Source organism: Podarcis vaucheri, assembly GCF_965113315.1.
Source record: "Podarcis vaucheri genome assembly, chromosome: Z".
Taxonomy (NCBI): domain Eukaryota; kingdom Metazoa; phylum Chordata; class Lepidosauria; order Squamata; family Lacertidae; genus Podarcis; species Podarcis vaucheri.
Window position 1 is genome coordinate 44030923 of NC_138758.1, and position 21934 is coordinate 44052856.

Genomic DNA, 21934 nt, shown 5'->3' on the forward strand with positions numbered 1-21934 from the left:
CAAAAGAACATTATGCAGGGGCTGTGCCTCTCTTCAAAGGAGGTGCCACCCCTGCTTTCCACAGGATTTTCCTTTGAAAATGGCTTTTCAGAGAACCTGCTTGTGGAGCACCCTGAAGAACTGACCCCCATCCCTGCTGTTGGTCAAGAATGGTGAGGCAGAAAGAGATCTAATTTCTCCTCCTCCCCCCCAGCCATATGTAATTAAACATTAGCCCCTTCCCAAAATTAATTCAGGACCAGATCAAGGGTGTGGCAGGTGGTCCTCAACTTGGTTGACTCAATCAACTCATGGACCCCCTGATTAGGGGTACATGACCTGTTTGCACCCTATATCCCAGGGATGGAGAACCAGTAGCCTTTTTGTTATTGGACTTCAGCCACCATCAGCCTCAGCCAGCATCACTGATAATCAGGGATGATGGGATATGTAGTCCAGAAACACCTGGGGGACCATCGGTTCACCACCCCTGCTATATACTAACAGAAATGCATCCTCCAAGTGTCAAGAATTATGTAGCCAGAAGGGGCATTGTACATGCACAGGGAGAAATCAGCATAAGCACCAAAAATATTTAGTGGGACGGACAGACCCACAAGGGGCTGTGGGAACCTAAAACAATCCATTGAGGACTGAGCATACTCTGTGGTGAAATAATGCTGAGTGTTTGTTTTCTTAGCAGGGTGATTGTGAAGGGGAAAGGGTGTAGGATATCATGGGAAAGGGTGTTGATGCCCTTTGGGACTGATAGGGCAGAAGGCAAGGAATTCAAACAGTAAGTGGCTCCAGAGCCAATGACAGGCTGAGCTGGCTAATTCTGATTTTGTCCCCATCATGAGTTCTGCAAAAGCAACACTGAGAATAATGAGGTGGGAGCTGATAGCTAAGGCCACCCCCTGGCTAGTAGTAAGGATGAAGGCAGGCAGACAAACAGATGGCAGCTGTCTGATTGGGAACAGACCATAGTTGGTAGAGGAAAGTCCCATTCACTCCCATGGACTAGTCTCCAGTGGTAGAGCCTATGTTTTAACTCCAGGGAAAACAAAGCAAAACCCTGAACAGCAGCCAGTGGAGTCTGGTCTAAAAGGGGAAATGGGTGCTGTCCCATCAGCCTCATTCTGTCCTTAGTCAGCTGCCACCTGCCTTCCTTCCTATTTACAAACAGTCCAGCTGATGGACAGTTAGCTTAGCTGTTAGCCTGCTCCTCCTTATTCTCAGTGCTGCCATTATAGAGCTGTGAAGAGAATAGGATGAGATCAAATCTAGAATGAGTTAGCTCTGTCTGTCATTGGCTCAGGCTCCACCTAGTGCTGGCTTCTCAGCCTTCCTCCCTACTAATCTCAATGGGCACCAACCACTGCTGACAGCAGCTCTCTACATTGCAACATTTTGTTTCAGCCTCCCCTCCCCACTCACGGTACCTTGATGACTTGTACATGTTTGTGTATGCGTGTTTAGGTGTGTGAATTGAGAAAAAGAAATTCAACAAAGAGAAAACAGCAGAGAAGACAAAACATTGACAGGCTGAGTTTCTGAAAGTGCAGCAGAAAAAGAGGGCCCTGTAATTGGATTATGACGTAACTTGCATTTCCCCTTGGTTGGCAAATGCAGGACCTATGTTGCATACATGCATGGGACTCTTGCCAAGTCTCGTTCCACCCACTGTTGATGAGTATATAACATTGCTTCAGATAGTGACTCAATGAAGCTTCATGAAAGGAGGAGGATGTGAAGTAACAGGGGCAGAACTCTGCAACAGATCTTCTACTGAGAGCTCAGACAAGTAGGTTTCCATCTCAGGACCCATCTCGAGCTTGCTTGGCCTCCACTTGCAACCCTCGACCACCTCTCAGATCAGATATCACATGATTAGCTTGGTGTTTCCTAGGACATAGCAACTTCCAGGAGGAAGATGTGGATGCAGAAAGCTAGATTTTCCATCTGATTCTGAAATTCTTGAGAGACACTGCTCTGCAATATGGCTTGTTGGAAAAAGCAAGTGGACATGTCTAAGGAAGACGAATTACCATTCTCCGTGTCTTACTGTCAGACCCAAGGGGAGGAACATTCAGACTACTGGAAGGAAGGTAATGTAGATGAATGCACTGTTGATTGCCAAAAATGGGGTGTAGAATAGTCAACACACACTGAACTAAACATGGGTCACATCCAGACAGTCAGTGTTTTGCAGGAGGGATTCAAATTCAAACAAGGAAATTTAGATATGTGCAATTGCAGCTGATTGAAGTGCTCTGTTTTCCCAATGTAGCAAATCCACTTTAGGAAAAGAAACAGATATTTTGTGGTTAGGTAAGTGAAGGAGAAAAGAATGAAATAAATGAATGAATAACTGGAATATGCTTAAACAAACAAATGAATGAATAACTGGAATACGCTTAAACACTGCACAAGCAAATCAGGATGAATGAAGGGTGAATGCTCATTGTTGTATAACCACAAACCAAACAGAACGAGTTGGATATAATTTATCCTCTGTACAAGCTTTGAGCAAGCAACATAGGCAGATTTAGGAGAGTGCAACTGGTTTAGTTGCACTGGGTGCAGAGCATGGAAGTGCCATAGGGGGTGCTGCAACTATGATGTAGAATGGAAGGCAAACTGAATTTGGCATTGCACAGGGCACCACAGGAATTTGAGATCCCAAGGTATGTCATTGCAAGCAAATCAAAATGAATACTCAATGAATAGCTTGTCTGGAGGAGCCCATAGAAACTATTCGAGAGAAAGAGTTTCCATCCATGAATTGCCTTGTGTATATTTAGGTATATTTTAATGCACTGTAGTGTCTTTAATGGACTGGGCTTCACCAGGCTTCACATTTAAACAAATGCAGTTTAAAATATGGTTACCATATTTCCCCCCCAAGGAATCCAGGAACACTTTTTTGGGGGAGGGGGGGGAATTTCATGCTTTATTTTAGGAAAGGGTCTGGGGACGTCTGGTAATCCTAATTTAAAACAAAGGAATAATGTGGTAAAATTTATGGCAGCCATTGCACAATCAGTTCAATATGATACTTCAGTGATGTCTTTTGGAGGATCAGTAGGCTATTCCCCCTTCCCTGCTCCAGAAATTGTTGGACAACCTTTACCGTCTCTTTTCCTTCAAGGATGATGATAACTCAGTGGTACAGCAGTGTGCAGATAATTGCATACAGATAATTGTCCCTGGTACCTCCAGCTATAAATGGAGTGTGTGCATTATGGCTGAGACAATACTTCTGCCTGAGAAATAGCCTTCCTAAACCTGAGACCCTCTAGATGTTTAGACTGCATCTCCTATCATTCCTAACCATGCTGGGTTGGGCTGATGGGAGTTGTAGTCCAAAACATCTGGAGGGTCCCACGTTGGGAAAGACTGCCATGGAATCAAAGAACCATAGAGATGGGTGGGATATTGGAGGCCATTAAATGAATCCCCACACTATACAGTGCAAAGTCTATGGCACAGGGTGTAACTACAGCACCTGCATATATCATGTTTCCTTTGCATTGAAATGAATGGCTTGGAATAACGTACTAAGAATATATTCTATAATCTACATAATTAATTGCTTAACTTACATAAGTTATGCAACTTCACCACAGCAGAACAGAGAGAAAAATAGCATAGTTTTTGGAAGAAAACCAATTGCAGCAGAACGGATTGCTGCATGCGATGAATACAGAATGCCCTCTGGCTCATTCCTGATTCTGTTGGGACCACAGTTCCCATCAGCCCAAGCCAGCATGGCTAATGATCAAGGATGATGGGGGTGGAAATTGAACAACTTCTGGGAAGGTGTCCCATTAGCTGTCCAGTCAAAGAATCTATGAAGCTGAATCTTTTCTTCAGAAGGGCTGAAAGCTCAGTGACGAGGTCCCTGCTTTCCACACAGAACAATTTCCATCCTTAGCATTTCCAGTAGGGATGGGGGAGAAATTTGATTCAGTTCACACTTAAAGTCACACATACGTAAACCACAGTTTCCAAAATGATAAGTTAACTCAAACACAGCCAGCCCCCAAAATTTGCACTTTATGGAATTTCACAACACAGATCTCAAACTGAGTAATGCAGACAAAGAAAAATCGTACCCTGTGCATAGAAGTGCATATATTAGTGAAAATAGCCTCAGTCAGTTTTATTGCACATAGCCAAAGGCTGCCGCAATGTACACAGAATTATTTGACAATTAAGAGAAAATATACTGAATTGATAAAAAGGACTTAAAACATTTACATTATTAAAACATTACGTACTCTAAACAAAGCTATGAAAATACCCCAATGTACAAATAAAAACATTAAACAATAAAATTCATAAGCTAAAATCATCACATGTCACTAATGTTAAAAACAATATCAATTAATACAGTGTGCAATTTATACCCAGAGTGTGGTAACAAAGATAGAGCATAGCCTGAGGTAGATAGATAGGATCAAATAAATTCATCACCTTTACAGTTAATGGCTACCTTGGCTCTATAATATACTCTAATTTTCCTAGCAGCAGTTGCAAAAAGTGCTACCCGCCAGGTCACATACTTATCTGTGTCTGCAAGGAAATATAAATTCATGTCAAGGGGGTTCTGGCCAGGGGTAGTGAAAATAGCATGCAAGCATGCATTTATCGGCGGAAACGATTTGCATACTAGGAGAAGTATGTACAAAAATGCAAATGAACTTTCATGAGAATTATTATTATTATTATTTGCAAACTGATGTGCAAATTGGAGAACTGAGCTTTAGACAGGAAAAATGTGAAACAAACTGACAAGAGTTGCTCATCCCTATTCATGGCTAATCAGAGATTCAACTCCAAATCTCCCAGGCCAGAGCAATCTACTACAGTGGTACCTCGGGTTACATATGCTTCAGGTTACATACGCTTCAGGTTACAGACTCTGCTAACCCAGAAATATGACCTTGGGTTAAGAACTTTGCTTCAGGATAAGAACAGAAATTGTGCAGCGGTGGCGCAGTGGCAGCAGGAGGCCCCATTAGCTAAAGTGGTGCTTCAGGTTAAGAACAGTTTCAGTTTAAGAACGGACCTCCGGAACGAATTAAGTACTTAACCCAAGGTACCACTGTACTTACATGGACAAATATGTATCCTCAGAATCCTTCTATATCCCTAATTTCTAAAGGATCTCTGGTTATATTTCTGGGAAGGACTCATGCATTAAATACTTGAGAGATGGTTCTACTTAGAGGAGACCAGAAGATATCCAGAATGGTACATAGCCAATGATCAGAGATCAGGGAAGATATAGTGCAGAACATTTGGAGAACACCACATCCTTTCTGGGACCATTTCCACACAAAGCACATGCACTGCTATGACATGATAGCCACTCCACAATGCTTATACTCAGTCTTCTTTACTGTTGCCTTCCAGATCTTCACAATGGGCAAATGCTTATGGTTCTCACAGCTCACGAGTCCTGTTTTTCTACGTTTTTTGATATGAATCTTTGGGTAGAGAGATTGAAGACCATGGGAATTCAGGTGAGGGTTGCATATATCTTGTTGAATCATGCAGAGATAAAAGCCACCAGATGCAATATAATTTGATTGTGCAAGGGGAAAAAATCAGGATGAACCAGATCGCAAGGAGTAATTAGTACTTTTAGTACTTTTTGATGCTATCCAAGCATCATCGTCTTCTTCTTCTTCTCCTCCTCCTCCTCCTCCTCTTGCTTCCCCTCCTCCGTTATTGCAATTGTTATTTTGACTCCAAGCTGTCAGCTAAACTTATTTCCTATTGAAATTAATGGGGCAGTTGGAGGCAGCAAAGCTTCTGAATACCAGTTGCTGGAAAACACAGGCAGGATGAGTGCCCTTGTGCTCACATCCTGCTTGCAGGTGAGAGCCAGTGTGGTGTAGTGGTTAAGAGCGGTAGTCACGTAATCTGGGGAACCGGGTTCGCGTCTCCGCTCCTCCACATGCAGCTGCTGGGTGACCTTGGGCCAGTCACACTTCTCTGAAGTCTCTCAGCTTCACTCACCTCACAGAGTGTTTGCTGTGGGGGAGGAAGGAAAAGGAGAATGTTAGCCGCTTTGAGACTCTTCCAGGTAGTGATAGAGCGGGATATCAAATCCAAACTCTTCTTCTTCTTCTTCTTCTTCCCACAGACATCTGGTTGGCTCCTGTGAAACAAGGATGCTGGATGAGGTGGGCCATTGGCCTGATCCACAAAGTCTCTTCTTATGCTCTTAAGCTCTTATGCTTAGTAGGACTTTTGACTTACCTAGGACCCTCGTACCTACGGGACCACCTCTCCTGGCATGCCCAGCAGAGGACCTTACGGTCCACAAACAATAATACTTTGGAGGTCCTAGGCCTCAGGGAGGTTAGACTGGCCTCGACCAGGGCCAGGGCCTTTTCAGCCTTGGCCCCAGCCTGGTGGAACACTCTGTAGCAAGAGACCAGGGCCCTGCAGGATGTGACATCTTTCCGCAGGGCCTGTAAGATGCAGCTGTTCTGCCAGGCCTTTGGTCTGGGCCCAGGCTGACCCCCTTTCCCCCATGAAACCCTGTATGTAAGTGGCCCCCTTGGCGCTTTCTATCGGCCCATATGGGACTAGCACGAGTGACCAGGCCTGGCGAACATTTAATATTCCGACCCTCATGGCTGTGATTTGTGGGTTGCCACTTCATTTTATATTGATTTTACTGTGATTTTGAGTTGCGTTTTAATCAATCGTTTGATTTTGTGTTTTTAATGTATTATATATTTGGTGTTAGCTGCCCTGAGCCCGGCCTTGGCTGGGGACAGCAGGGTATAAATAAAATTTATTATTATTATTACTATTATTATTATTATTATTATTACCTAACTAGCTCTGTTGTTTCCAAGATTCAAATGAAAGCCAAGTTTATCCAACTTAGTTTAAGGCATTTCTTCTTCCTCCTCCTCCTCCTCCTCCTCCTCCTCCTCCTCCTCCTCCTTCTTCTTCTTCTTCTTCTTCTTCTTCTTCTTCTTCTTCTTCTTCTTCTTCTTCCTTTGTTCACATTAGTTTTGTGAGGGAGTGGGAGGTGTGATGGTGTCATGGTCATAAAGAACAGGAGGAAGAGGAAGGACATGAGGAGGAAGATGGGGACAGGGTAGGCCCAAGACAGTCTGGCATCTGAGGTGAACCACAAAGTACCTCTCTCACTCCCACACACACCAGGGAAGAAGGGGGCAGTGGAGTTTCCCATTAAGATCAAGGGAGAGATAAAGATCTACATTGGGAACAAAGCAGTGAGTCAAATCAACCTTACCAGACAGCTGAAGTGAGACTCAAAGGCTGTTGTTTGGGTGTGTGCCCTGAATCAAACCAGGCAAGTGCATAACCCAGGGGGCAAACCCTACCATTTCCTCACAAGAGGAGCGGGGAGACTAGCAATGCTTCCTATTTGCAGAGAAGCGGATGTGGAGGTAGCACTGTGAGGCAGGAGGCTGCTGAGGAAGCAGCAGATCTGGCTTCCAAGGAGTGTACCACAGCCACCGCTGCTACAAGGAATTCCTTGGAGGCTGAATCTGTTGCCCCTGAGGATCTGCATCTAAGGTGGTTGCTGTACTTTGCCTCTCGGGTGGGCTGGCCTTTGGTGAGGAGGAAGAGGAGGCAGAATGGTAGAGGAAAGGGGGGGAAAATCAGCAGAAGGGATCGGTTTGATCCACTTTGTGGGGTGAGCAGCCCTTCACACATTTCTTAGTTCCAATTGCTCTTCTTGGCCACAGTCCAAAGCATGGCAGTGAATTTATGCTCACTTCATGCTGTTATGGGATTGTGTCCATTGCATTTGGGCATACATCAAATGACCATGCTGCTGTTGCTTATGCAGGTGACAGCTGACCAGTGGAAAAAATTGATTCAGTGTGCAGTGCTAGAACCAGGGGTGAGAAAGCACCTTTTCTACAACTCCAGAGCATTTGCGATCTCAATTGCTGTGGTAAGCACCATATTGCTTCAGTGAGAGTTGGGGCATGTGGGTTTGCTAGGGTCTAAAATGACTATATATGTATTGCAGGTGTGGGGAACCAGAGACCCATTGGTCAAATGTGGCCCTCTAGACCTCTCTTCTTGGCCCTCAGAATTCTCCACAGGAATGTGCCCAGTAACTCCAATTATGCTTTTTGTTTGCATGGCTGGAGAATACAGAGGGGTGTGTGAGTGGGTGTAGCAATCAGACAACTGTATGAAGATAAAATTTACATTCATTGTTCTGCCCTCTTTAGCTTCTCTCCCCCACCCCCCACCCCCCTTCTGGCACTTGGCTCCCAGAGGTCTGACCAGAAGTGAATGAGGCCCTTGGTTTGTAAAAAGTTGCTCACCTTTATTTTATTAGATAAATATTGTGTTCCTCCTTTCAGGTTTTCTACGTGACCCTCTGGATCAATCTTTTTTCCACCCTGCAGATATATTCTGTAGCGCAACCCTGGGAAATCAGTATTTTGGCCACTGCAGTTGCCCTAGTGGCTGCCTTGATCATCAGACTCATAATTCATCAACATCAAAGGAAGGTAAGACGAGTTGAGACATGTCTGCAGTTATGATTTCCATGATGACCAGCAGGTATTAGGAATTCATATTCAGATAATCACAAATTAAAAACAGAACCCAATGGAGCCTATTCAGTTCAACTTTCATTCACTGAAATAAATGTCATAAGCAATGCCTGAAAAGCAAGAGGAGGTTGGCTCACATCTTGCAAAGCAATTGCTTTAGAGGGTGCCTGCGCATTACAACCCCATTTGTTGCACCCACCTCATCACAGTCCTAGCTGGAATTGTTACCCCTGTCAGCTCAACTCAGCTCAAATCTTCCCACCCTGAAGAGTTATAGCTCAGCAACAGAGAACCAAGTTTTTCATGAAGAAGCACCCCAGCATCGCCAGGTGCAGCTGGGAATACTCCCTGCCTGAAATCTTGGGAGAGCCATTGCCAGTCAACATGAACAATACTGAACCAGATGGACTGATGGCCAGATGCAGTTATAAGGCTGTCTTATAACTGGGTCTGAACCATTGGTCCACCTGTTCCTATCTTTTAGGTGGGAGAGCTCTAACTCAGTGGTACAACATCTGCTTTGTATGCAGAAGGTCCCAGGTCCAATCCTTGGGCAGGGCTGGAAGGAAACTTAGGCGAGCCAGTGCCACACAGTGTAGATGATACAAATCTAGATGGACCATTGACTCAGGAGAAGACAGCTTCTTATAAAAGGTAAAGGTAAAGGTACCCCTGCCCGTACGGGCCAGTCGTGTCCGACTCTGGGGTTGCGCGCCCATCTCGCTTAAGAGGCCGGGGGCCAGAGCTGTCTGGAGACACTTCTGGGTCACGTGGCCAGCGTGACGAAGCTGCTCTGACGAGCCGGCACCAGCGCAGCACACGGAAACGCCGTTTACCTTCACGCTATAAAGCGGTACCTATTTATCTACTTGCACTTAGGAGTGCTTTCGAACTGCTAGGTGGGCAGGAGCTGGGACCGAACGACGGGAGCTCACCCCACCGCAGGGATTTGAACCGCCGACCATACGATCGGCAAGTCTTAGGTGCTGAGGTTTTACCCACAGCGCCACCCGCGTCCCACAGCTTCCTATAAGGAGCCACAATTCAGTGGCAGAGCACCTGGCTGCATTCAGAAGGTCCCAGGTTTCACTCCAGTATCTCCAGGTAGGGATGATGATGAAGAAGAAGAGTTTGGATTTGATATCCCGCCTTTCACTCCCTTTAAGGAGTCTCAAAGCGGCTAACATTCTCCTTTCCCTTCCTCCCCCACAACAAACACTCTGTGAGGTGAGTGGGGCTGAGAGACTTCAGAGAAGTGTGACTGGCCCAAGGTCACCCAGCAGCTGCATGTGGAGAAGCAGAGACGCGAACCCGGTTCCCCAGATTACGTGTCTATCGCTCTTAACCACTACACCACACTGGGATAGGAATGTCCCCTGCCTGAAATCCTGAAGAGCTGATGCCAGTCAGTGTATACAGTTCTGTACTAGATGGACCAATGGCTTGATGCAGCAGAAGGCAGCTTTCTATGTTCCCCTTTGAAAATTGTGGGGAATGACTGTTAAACCAGCTTGTTAAACTGCCTATGCCCATGAGACTGTGGTATGGCTTCCCTCTTGCCTCCACTGGGCATCCCGTGGATGAGACCTTTAATTCCTTCTCCTTCTCATTTAACAGCTGAATGTAAGTACAGACATGAGACTAGCCGCTGCCAACGAAGCTTTCATGAAAAACAAATTCCTGGTGGGGTTCACAAATATGCCGGAGAAGCAATGTAGTGTTCCACAGGTATCCTTTTTCAGATTGAAAGAATGCCAAATCTCTGTATGTCAGGGAGAACTGAAGTTTCAGTTTTGTCACTTAAGAACTCACCCTATATTTACCTCTGAATATAGTGATATAATAAAATAAGGGTGGGGACCTTTGGCTGATGAAGGACCTCATTCTCTTCTGGGCAGCCTTCTGGGGACCACATGCTGGTGGTGGGCGAAACCAGGGGCATCCGTACAAATGTAAATGTTTTCCTTTACAAAGTAGGCTAGTTTCTGCACCTGCTCACCCACTCCGCTTTAACCTCAATCCAGGCAAGTCAAAGGCATTATCGGAGTTCAAATATGCATTCCAGCCAGGTGAACACTTGGGGTTGTATCCAATGTAGTGCTAAGTCTTTTTGGTGTCTTTGTTTGTTTTTGAGTCTAATAATCAGGTCCATGTTTATTGAAGGCTTTTTTGTTAAAAAAAATAAAAGCAAAAGGATTACATGCCGTTAAACATTTAAAAAAGAAAAGATGAATCAGCTAACAAACTTTTCTTTCCGCTACGAGTCAATACTGTTCAGATGGCACAGGAAAGGGAGAGGGGGGGGGGCGGAAATCATGATCAAGAGCCAATGAAAAAACAACACCATCCCCAAACGGAGGGTTGGGGGAGAGATACAGGATAAAGAATACACATGCCCTAGCGACTGCAGCAGGAAAGTGTTCATGGATGCTTCTGGTCTTTGTGAGAGAGCCTGGAAAACTAGAATAAGGAAGAAAAAACTAGTGAACCAAATTGGCTACCATGTGGCCATTTTTGCTCTACATTTGAAAATATTTTTGCAGACCCTTTAAAGATGTTCCCCGGAAGTTGCCCAGTGAAAAGCAGATTGTTAGAAGATGTCACACACAGGAAAGGAATGGATCTTGGTTTTAAAATAGCCCCAAAAGATCCTTGGGCGAAAGCAACAATGGGAATTTAAATAACACCAGTGTTGCTCAGTTCAGTGCTAAAACAAATCATATCATAAAGGAAGACTGGCTGTAATCATGGTTATCTTGAAGGATTGGAGAAGATTAAAAGTCCTCTTTGGCTGGGCTGAGAGCCATTTTTTTTTAAAAAAATAAAAATGCAACGCTCAATTATGAAAGAGAAACCAAAACACCCCTAGAAATTAAGTAAGAGAGTGGTTTTAACAGGACGGTGGTCAGACCCCTGTGGCAGCTTCTGCCTGACATAACTGGCTCCTGCAGGCCAAAGGAAGGAGGTCTTGTGGGGTTCTTCAACATCTTGCTATCAGCAGCAAACTTCTTGGCTCAAACAATAGCAGGAGCCCCACCGATTCCCTTGAACAACTCTTGCATTTCTCAGAAAGGCAGAGGAAGAAGTTCCCCATCGCATGTGCCTGATGACGGCATGAAGCTCAGGCTGACTTCAACACCACACTCTTTGATTCGGAGTTTCCTGGTACAGAAAAGCTTGTTCTGAGTGGGAAGGAATGCAGCAAACCAGAGTGGAGTGTGGTTTCCCACTGAAAAGTCCACTTTGGCTATGAAGGGGGAAGGAGGTGCGAATGATCCCTCATATCACAATACCCCCACCACAAATGGGTGGCTGTGAGAAACCAAGGTCTACAACGGACAGAATGTTTCAGAGTTAACTGGTTTGTGTCCGGTCACCAAGATGAAGTAGCCTTTTGCAGAAAAGCCAGGAGAGGCTGGGTGGCAAATCGTTATTGGCGAATTCCAGAGGGAGTTAAAGACACATAGCAGTACATTTGTTCCACTGGCAAAATGTTTTGTACCAGCAGAACATCATTGTGCAAGAGAATGTACCTATGTTGCCCAATAAAGGTAAAGGTAAAGGGACCGCTGACTGTTAGGTCCAGTTGCGGATGAGTCTGGGGTTGCAGCACTCATCTCACTTTACTGGTCAAGGGAGCCGGCCACTTCTGGTGAATCAGAGCAGAGCACGGAAACGCCTTTTACCTTCCTGCCGGAGTGGTACCTATTTATCTACTTGCACTTTGATGTGCTTTCAAACTGCTAGGTTGGCAGGAGCAGGGACCGAGCAACGGGAGCTCACCCCATCGTGGGGATTCGAACCACCTACCTTCTGATAGGCAAGCCCTAGGCTCTGTGGTTTGACCCACAGCGCCACCCACGTCCAATAGATTGCCCAATAGATGGCACAATTTATTGCACATTGTTTTCCCACTATTCTAACTGTCATGTTAGATCCTTCTGTTGCACAGCATTACAGTCTCACCCAGCTGCTGGTGCAGGAGCCCTTGTGCTAGTAGACAGAGAACACTGGATACAGCCCTCATGGAACAAAGCAGGGCCAATGAGGTGTGGCCTGGAGAAAGTTCAAAAGGAAAGATAGAGAGGCCTGGAGAGTCACATTCATTCTGTGGCCTGAGGCTTCTCTCCAGCTATAGCTTAACATCATACATTCTTTACTTGCCATGATATATCCAGTACCATAATTTGTCCATAGGTGGTGGTATTAGTACAGATTACTACATAAGAGTAAAACAATTAAAACAATCTGAGCTCCTTCTTACAAATGGGTGTGAATAAGTAGGCAACATCAATCCTTTTCTGCAGTAAGCAATATAGAGAGTTGCATAGAATTTCATCATTTACCATAATTTGTGTATGGCTGGGCTGTTTTCCTTGACTTCCCCCATCAGCTCTGGTTTGTTCATTTTGACGTGGGGCCATGCCTTCAATTCTTAGCAGACTCTCTGGCAGAAATTAAGAGGAATGAGAAGGTGAGTGATGATTGGAGGGTTTTTGTTTTGTTTTAAGGCAGAAGGTTTCCAAGGAAGCCATGCTGCCGAAACTGTTAGTGGCATTGCTGAAAACAAACAAAACATTGGGGACAACAAACAAAACAAATAAAATAATTTGAGCTCCATCTTCCAAATGGGTGTGAATAAGCAAACAGCCATCATCCTCTTTCTCAAGTCAACCATACAGAGAATTGCCTGCAATTATATCAGGCACAGAAATATTCTTCAGAATTACCAGAATCCATCTGATGGATGTTATCATGTTTTAAACAACCACTACCACCACCAAAGTAAGACACTGACTCATTGCTCTTAAAACTAGGTTGTGGGTTATAACAAATTAAATATACAGAATTCAGTCAATGGAGTCTGTTTAGTCATTTAACTATTTGGGACAGGTGTCTATCATTTTCATTGAAGATGTCATTCTAAAGTTAGTTAGCTAGTTACTTTTTCAAAAAAGAAATTCAGTATTTTTGCAGAGTTTTTGAAATAACATCACTGCTGGATCACACTGAAGAATCTTGTTTAGTAAGACTGTGTACAACCCCTCAGTCTCCACCCCCCAGGATCTGGGGACCCAATCCAGGCAGATGTGGAGATCACTTAGCCTGGATCTGGACCTGAATCAATTCAGGGAACAAGGCTGAAACCCAAGTAAACATAAAGGCACAAGGGGGTGGGAGAAGAAGATGTTTCATCTCCTTCCCCTCTTCATGACTGAGGGCAGGAGGGAACAATTGACTGACACGATCTACTGCTAGGCTCCTTGCTTTCTCACAGGAGCAAGCACGCCAACTCCAGGAGACAGAGATGTCATCAGCCCCCTCAATATTCCTTAACAGGGGACGCAGCCCCCAAATATTGAGCGGGCGGAGGAGGTTTAGCTGAGCAAAGCACAGCCTCAATGGAAGGCTGCACCAGCCTGCGCAGTGCTAGGAGACACTGCAGGGACCAGGGTGGCCTGGAGTGAGGTTGCACCAGCCTGCTCAGCATCTCCTGAGACTGTGGGGACCAGCGTGACCTAGCAGAAGGCTTGCACTAGCCTGCATAGTGTCGGGAGATGCTGTGGGGACAGGTGCAGCCTGGCGAGAGGTTGCACTAGCCTGCACAGCATCTTCTGATGCAAGCAAGGACCGGCACAGATTGTGGACGGCTGCTCCTGCCTGGCATCTCTTGACACCACGCAGGCCGACACAGCCTTCCTCTAGGCTGCAACGGTCTGGCCTACACAGCATAGGGGGCATGTGCAACTTGTGCAATCTTGGGGGCAACATGGTGCCTCTGCCAGGAACCTCCGGCGCGCGCACACGCACACACACGCGCACGCACACACACACACACACACACACACACACAATATCCATCTCCATTTTCTAAGTTCTGGTTCCCTGTGTAGCCGAAGCAGCCCTGGCACCAAATCACCATAGGAATATTCTTCCATTAATTTGCATCCTGCTCTGGGTCACCCCATATTGCTTCCTCTTCAATTCATTTATGTCCAAATAATTTCCTGACAGATTGTGCTCAAGATCAGTTCAGCTGCCCCCATTGATGATCCCCAAGTCATTTCTTTATAAAGTAATCTCACAGCAGTTTATTTTCCCAAGTTAACATCCTACCCAGTCACCATCCTCCTCCCATTCAATCCCCCCAAATTCATTACTCACTTGAAACCACTAGTGGCACTTCAATAAAGATTCAAAGTTGTATCCAATGTTAGTCCTGCACAGGGTAGACCCATTCATAGGTGCCGAGTTCTGCCCAGCATTGAGAGGGTGGGCTTGTTGCATGTGTGTGACATCACATGTGATGTCACACACATCAGGAGGAGGCCTGATGCCCTTCGCAGCTGTGGGGAGGCCTGACAAGGCCCGACTCCTCAAGGTGGGGGGGGGCCTGCCATGTCCCCACATACTTTGGGGTGGGGCATAGAGTTGGTGCCTATGGACCCATTGAAATTGTTGGACATGACTTGGTTCTCTTAATTTTTATGTGTCTACTCTGAGTGGAACTTAGTTAGAGACAACCCTCAGAACCCATGCTGTCATCCTTAACAACACTCATATTCATTTGTGTGATTATGGCCATATTCACGCCATACATTTAAAGCACTATGATACCACCTTAAGCAGTCATAGCTTCTGGGAGCTATAGTTTGCTAAGGGTACTGAGAGTTGTTAATTTATCCCTTCCAGAGCTACAATTCTCAGAATGGTTTAACCATCAATCCCTCCTCACAGGTAACTCCTGAATATTGTAGCTTTCTGAAGTACCCTTAACAAATTAGAGTTCCAATAATCCTTTATGGGAAGCCTCAACTGTTGAAAGTGGTAGCATAGTGCTTTATGGATGGTACGAATGTGGCCTATGTTGCTATTGAATTGTACCCAACAAATTCCTAGTGAAAGCAGAATGGTTTCTGCTCACGAAACAGAACTTCTGTTCCCTCTCCTGTCTCTGCTTGCCCTCAGTGCCACCGGGACCTTCAGAGCAATTTTGTGTGTCAGGACTCACATGGAGAGAGGAGACAGAAGAAGAAGGGGAAATTCCATTGTGGGAATGGAAGATAAAACCATAGAATTGTAGAGTTGGAAGGGACCCAAAGGGATTCAGCTGATCATTGTTGTTAGCTGATTGCTGCAGAATGTGCTTTTCTGTTAGCTAATTGCTGCAGAATGTGCTTTTTCTGGGTGATGCAGAATAATATCACTGTCCTGCAAATCTGCTCCTCCCGGCTCCTTTTCAGTCTGCTCTGAAGCACAACCTGAAAGAACTCTGCATTGTAATAGAGACTCCCATCCTTCCAAGTCAGGAAAAAGGCCTGGGAATTTCTTCAGAAGATTCTGAACTGCTGCCCGAGAGAAAGGACAGCACCCAAAGTTCCTTGGCATACCGAGAGTTCCTCCAGCTTGTCCCAGATGGAGCCCCTGAGGTAAGAATTCATTGAAGGTGTCTGTAAAAAGGTTGGTGTTGGGGGAGAACTGAGGTGGATCTTCACCAGCCTCTGTACTCAGCCAGCCCATACCTGCCTGATTTCTTACTTATAAACTGTCCAGAAGGTGGCACTGCCTGTTAGTTTCTTTCTCCTCCTTTGTCTCAAGGTTGACCTTCTAGACCTCAGCAGGGGAGGAGGATGGAGGCAAAACTAGAACTAGTGCCTCTATAAGTCATTGGCTAGAGCACCACCCTACTTTTGTATTCTATAGCTATTGTCCTACCAGTCCCAAGGGGGCACCAGGCACTACTGCTCATTTATAAATGTTTAAGAAATATTTAAAATAAAATGCAGGGCCAATGATATATTATTATGCCTTTTAAATGATGTAGATAAGCAAGGAAATTCAAGGAATATTTGAATTCTTAAAGGAATTTTTAAATATTTTTTTTTAAAAAAATCAGGAACTTTTCAAGAAACTTTTAGGACACACCTTTTGGTTATTTTAAGTTGTTTTAGACTTTGTGTTTCAAAGTTGTAACCCACCCTTGGACCTCACAGTGAGGTGTAGGTAATAACAACAATAATAACTAGGGTACTGTGTATATTAACACTAGCAAGTGTAATGCACATGAAAGTTTGGAAAGGTAGATGTAAACCTAATAAGAATTAATGATGTAAATGATGGGAGGTGCTGGAAATGTTTAAGTTGTCAAATGAAATGGGATTAAAAAGCTGTTGGAGGCTAGTTGTGCAATATAGAAGCAAAGAGCTCAGAATATCTGGGTTTGGAGAAGGGAAAGGGCCACAGGTGAGTGGTAGAGCACCTGCTTTGTGCATGGAAGGTCTCAGGTTCAACCCCCAGCACTGGGAAAGACTCCAGTCTGAAATTTTGGGGAGAGGTGGTTTATTATGACATAAGCCAGGGTTGAGGATAGGCCAATCTTGGCCTGTGAGGCCATTATTTCAGAAACTATGCCCACTGATGCCATTCCAATGGTGGGAGGGGTTTGATTCTGAATTGGCTGCATGCATCAGTTACTCTATTGGGAACTGGTACACATAGCCGAAGCAGCAGGGTTTAATCTCCGCTCACCAGCTGATGAGTAGGAACTAAATCCTGCACCATTGGGCTGTTCATGCCTCTTCCCCTACTGGAAACAGCCATGTGCAGTCAAAGCTCAATGTTGGGCTGTTTGAAAGCCCTTTTACAAAGAATCCTGTGCTGTTGCAAAAGAGCTCTCAAACAATTCCACACTGAGACCCCATAGTTAGGGCTTCAGAGTTCAGTATAACCTGGTACCATATTGACGTCAGATGACTGACAGGTAGATGTCCTCTGGGTTGGGGATATAAGGATTTGGCTTGCTGGTCAGAAAATGTTCTCCACTTCTAGCACAAACTTTCAGGGTTAGCACATGAAGTGCTATTTGAGCTACAGATTGGTGTAGGCATCACTGGGCTAGATGGACCACTGGTCTGACTTGGTATAACGGCTGCTTCCTATGTTCTTACATCATCAATAAATGTTGATGTTTGACTGATTTTAGGTGATGGCCCATCAGCTATTGGCAATCTTCAGTGGCTGTTACATCAGACTTCTGGTCAGTGGTCAGCTCACAGAGGTTGCTGCAAGACGACATGTATCACTCAACCACACCCCATGCCTGTGCCAATTCATCGAGACTACAGTACTGGCAAAGAGATCCTCTTGGTTCAAGCTGAGGTGACCAGTGGTGGATGAAGTGGCCCTTTGCATTATGCACAGTATTAACCAGAATGGAGACCTAGAACTTGCAAACTGGGGGAATAATTTCACATGGTTGTCTGAATTGGCCACAGTGACATACACCTTAGTTACACACTATTTGCATTGCTGTAACATGCTCTACATAGGATTGCCTTTGAAAAGTGCTCAGAAACTTCAACTGGCTCAAAGAGCTGTCAGATTGCTGTCCCGGGCTGGTTATATGACCTAAATGGCTTAGGTCCAAGCTATCTGAAACACCACATTCCCTCATAAGAACCTGCCCAGGTTTCGAGAGCTTCAAGGGAGATATTTCTTTTGGTCCCACCATCCTGACAGGCATACATGGTGGGGATGCAGGAGAAGACCTTCTCGGTAGCTGCTGCCAGACTCTGAAACTCCCTCTCCAGAGAAGCCAGGCTGGCTCCCTCCTTGTGGTGTTTTCTGCTGACAGGTAAAGTCTTGTTCCAATAGGCTTTGGGAAGGTGACTGCTTTTAATGAAAGGGCTGGTGCTGTGCTGTTTTTCATTCTAGCTATTTTTTATTGTAAAGGTAAAGGGACCCCTGACTGTTAGGTCCAGTTGCAGACGACTCTGGGGTTGCGTGCTTATCTTGCTCTGTAGGCCGAGGGAACCAGCGTTTGTCTGCAGACAGCTTCCGGGTCATGTGGCCAGCATGACTAAGCCACTTCTGGCGAACCAGAGCAGTGCAAGGAAACGCTGTTTACCTTCCCACCACTATTTATCTACTTGCACTGGTGTGATTTCAAACTGCTAGGTTGGCAGGAGCTGGGACTAAACAATGGGAGCTCACCCAGTCACAGGGATTTGAACCGCCAGCCTTCTGATTGGCAAGCCCTAGGTTCTGTGGTTTAGACCATATAGTTTTAATTATATTTTATTTTATGAAATGTAATTTTAATGATTAGTTTTTCTGTGATTTTAGCTGTGTTTATTTTTTATCAGTAAGCCTTCTTGAGTACCTGCCAGGCAAAGAGGTGGGGTACAAATATAAAAGTAGCCACCACCATTGTTCTCCATATGCAACAAGTGTCCAGCAGTAATTTTCTGGATGCATTTTTGTCATCTCCCTTAAGGGGCTACTGTGAAATGAAATGAGATCAATGGCCTGCCTAGCACAGTACTGGCAAAATTTCTCCAACCTCCTGTGCAGACATCCAACAAGCCATGTCAATAAGAGATGATCACAAATCGCTTGTGCGATTTTGCAATATTTTGCTTTCCATGGCTCCTGTTGGGTAACAATAGTGGAAGATATTTCCCACAGGACATTCCGTTGTAAAGAAGGATCTTGCCTTTTCTGTTGCTGCAGCAAGCCAGGCAGGAAATGGATGATGTGTGCAGATGCAAAAGAGCAAACTGCTGCAGGATGGCTTAGGATGGCCAATGAGAGATGCCCCCCCCCGCCTCCTCACATAGCGGCATAGCTTCCGAGAGAGGCAAAAGCAGGATAATGGGACAAGAATATTTTTACCCTCCCTCCTTTGCTCTTTCTGTGTGAGATAGTTGCTTGTGATCCCCACCTACCTGCAACACACACCTAACAGGTTTCCCCTCCTTGGAGACAGGGGTGACATCTACTGCTGGTGATTTTTATGACTGGCTAAGCAGAGAAGATACAGTGGTACCTCAGGTTACAGACGCTTCAGGTTACAGACACCACTAACCCAGAAATAGTACCTCGGGTTAAGAACTTTGCTTCAGGATGAGAACAGAAATCGTGCTCCGGCGGCACAGCGGCAGCGGGAGGCCCCATTAGCTAAAGTGGTACCTCAGGCTAAGAACAGTTTCAGGTTAAGAACGGATGTCCGGAACGATTTAAGTTCTTAACCCAAGGTACCACTGTATACAGAAGTCTCTCAGTCATTGGAAATGCAGTGATGTTATTGTGTGCAACAGAAAGAAGACTTCACCATAGCCTGGGAAGATCTTTTGGGTTCAGAACCTTGGCAGGGCTATGCCCTACTTTGCCCATAAGAGTAGCCTCCCTGGTTTCAGCATTATTTCACTTTCCTGGGCCCCTTTTGACAATATAGGGCAAGATATTTCCCATGGGGCATTCTGTTGCGTTTTGGTTTTTTCACTTGCAAAGACCCTGACTCTTGAGATTCTTCAAGCAGAAATATCAGGGGGTCATGAACCCATGACTGTCATTCCTGGAAGCATGAGCTCTTATCCATGAGCTATTGGTATATCATAAACACTTCCCACACACAGAGTTGAAAGTGTGGGCTGAAGTGGACTTTATAGGTTTTCCAGACCACCCTGTGATATTTGCTGTAATAGTCATGCTATACACTTGTCATGCAAAGTAATGCAGGCTATTTCACCGTACTGCATTTGTGCTTTTGCAATGCAACTCATAATTTTCGATGGGGAAAATAAAAAACCATCAAAGACTAATAACAACATAACATAGTTTTAATTAGTACAATTTCCTTTTCATTTCACTTCCAATTAAATCATTTTATAATTTTATAACTATCTACGGGCATCACAGGCAGAGGGTTTTCAGACACATTCATCTCCGCTGATAGAGGAGTTTGTGAATCTGTCTTCATTATGGTCTGTGATGATGCAAGAGGGTGTGGACTTGCTGACATCATAGTTGCTTGAGGGGAAGCAGTGCAGGATCTTGTCCCAGGGAAGACGCTCCTTGTAGGCTTTTAGCGTCATCTTCTAATAGGCTGACTTTGGACGGGAAGGGTACATGTTGCTGGTGGCTCAGCTCTTCCAGATGAGGCGTGTCATGTAGTTACTTGTACAAAGGGAGGGAAAATTAGAAGCAATTAGTAGCCAGTTTGTGCTGAATTTGGGATTCGGCTGAATCCCATGGTTCAGCTGCCTTGGAAGCCTCCCCCACTTTGTTCAAGTATTATGAACTATGGAGGGGGGAGGAACATTCTCCCTATCCACTTTCTCCACATAATCTCATACACGTCTAACACTCTCCTCCTCTTTTCATCTTTTTTTCTAAATGGAAAAATACAAAAACATTGCAAACTTCCTTCTCACTGGGAGAACCTCCAGCCTGGGGCCAAATGGAGACCTCCAGGCCTCTCTAGCTGGCCCTTGCAACTCTTCTCAGGCAGCACCCCCTCCTCCAGTTCCTCCCCTCATCTGCTTTGCACTGTCCCTGGGGATTTTTCACTGGCTGGGATACAGTCACTGAACTCTGATATCACCTCTTGCTCTCCTGGAGCAACAGTTGTCCAGAAGGGAATGTGGCCCTCAGCCTGAAATTGATTGCCCACCTCTGCTCTAGCCCTTTGTTTTCTTGGGGTGGGGTGGGGGGTGGTTTTCCCTTTTATGCATATTTTCCACCTCTGCTACACATCTTTTCTAAGAGTCCCTTTGGAGAATGGCTATTTCTGTCATGCTTCCCGAAAGCATCTGATCGGCTTCTGCTTTGGAATCATGCTTCTGGACCAGAAGGGCCTTTGGTCTGGTCCAGTAGGGTTCTTCTTAACCAGATGCCCACAGCTGCAGGGACTGGAAACTTATGGCCCTCCAGATGTTAAGATTCCAACCCCCACCAGCTCCTGCCAATGACCAAGGGTTATGAACCACACCTGGTTCCCCATCTCTGCCACAGAGAGTCTCCAGTTCCCCCTTACCTGGTTTATTTGGCTCCTGCTGTTGCTCCTCTTTGCTTTGACAGCAGCAGCAGCAGCATTCCCTAATTTTAGCTGCCACATAGCCGCAGGCTGTAGACCATGGAAATAAAAGGAAAGTCAAATAGAAATCTCTGCATGCAGTCCACATAACTCAGCTTTCAATTTTTGAAAATGGGGGTTAGCAACAAGAGAAGAGTTGGGTGAAAAGAAGATGTAGAGAAGGGGCTGTTGTAGTGCTGGGATAACAATATATGCCCTCTAGTTTATCTTCTGCTTTGCAAAGTGCTCCTTGTGAACTATTTGTATGACATGATCGAGTGACTGTATTGATTACTGTGAATGGGCCCATTCATAATGATTAAGATGTGACATAGCTTAACCCATGAGAATAAAATAAGCTTGACAACTCTTAATGGCTGGAGTGTTCTATGTAGTCTTTTGAACGAATGTCACACCCATCAAAGTTTGGAGAAAGTGCTCAGCAAAATTTTTGATTTAAGCAGAGTCTGACAGCTGGAGGGTTTGTTTTGTTTAAGATAGAATTAACTAAAAGTGGGAGTGG

At 45.2% G+C, this 21934-nt stretch overlaps 1 protein-coding gene across 2 annotated transcripts; it reads left to right on the forward strand.

The window, feature by feature from the left end:
- The first annotated feature begins 1476 nt into the window (after positions 1-1476).
- On the forward strand, positions 1477-21472 carry TMEM268 (transmembrane protein 268). Of its 2 annotated transcripts, XM_082208988.1 has the most exons (9): positions 1481-1783; positions 1889-2087; positions 5401-5510; positions 7832-7939; positions 8361-8510; positions 10173-10283; positions 12949-13029; positions 15800-15985; positions 17539-21472. In XM_082208988.1, exons 2-9 carry the CDS (start codon positions 1979-1981, stop codon positions 17716-17718), a joined length of 1035 nt encoding a protein of 344 aa, XP_082065114.1. In that variant the 5' UTR covers positions 1481-1783; positions 1889-1978; the 3' UTR covers positions 17719-21472. The 2 variants fall into 2 exon arrangements, with proteins under 2 accessions (XP_082065115.1, XP_082065114.1); XM_082208989.1 differs by having other exon boundaries at positions 1477-2087; positions 7832-7885.
- Positions 21473-21934: the final 462 nt, after the last annotated feature.

Excerpts from the sequence above, each read along its gene's own strand:
- TMEM268 (XM_082208988.1), top strand. The coding sequence starts at position 1,979 with ATGGCTTGTTGGAAAAAGCAAGTGGACATGTCTAAGGAAGACGAATTA. Across the intron at positions 2,088-5,400 it reads TTCAGACTACTGGAAGGAAG|ATCTTCACAATGGGCAAATG; the intron begins GTAATGTAGATG and ends GTTGCCTTCCAG. Across the intron at positions 10,284-12,948 it reads AGCAATGTAGTGTTCCACAG|CTCTGGTTTGTTCATTTTGA; the intron begins GTATCCTTTTTC and ends TTCCCCCATCAG.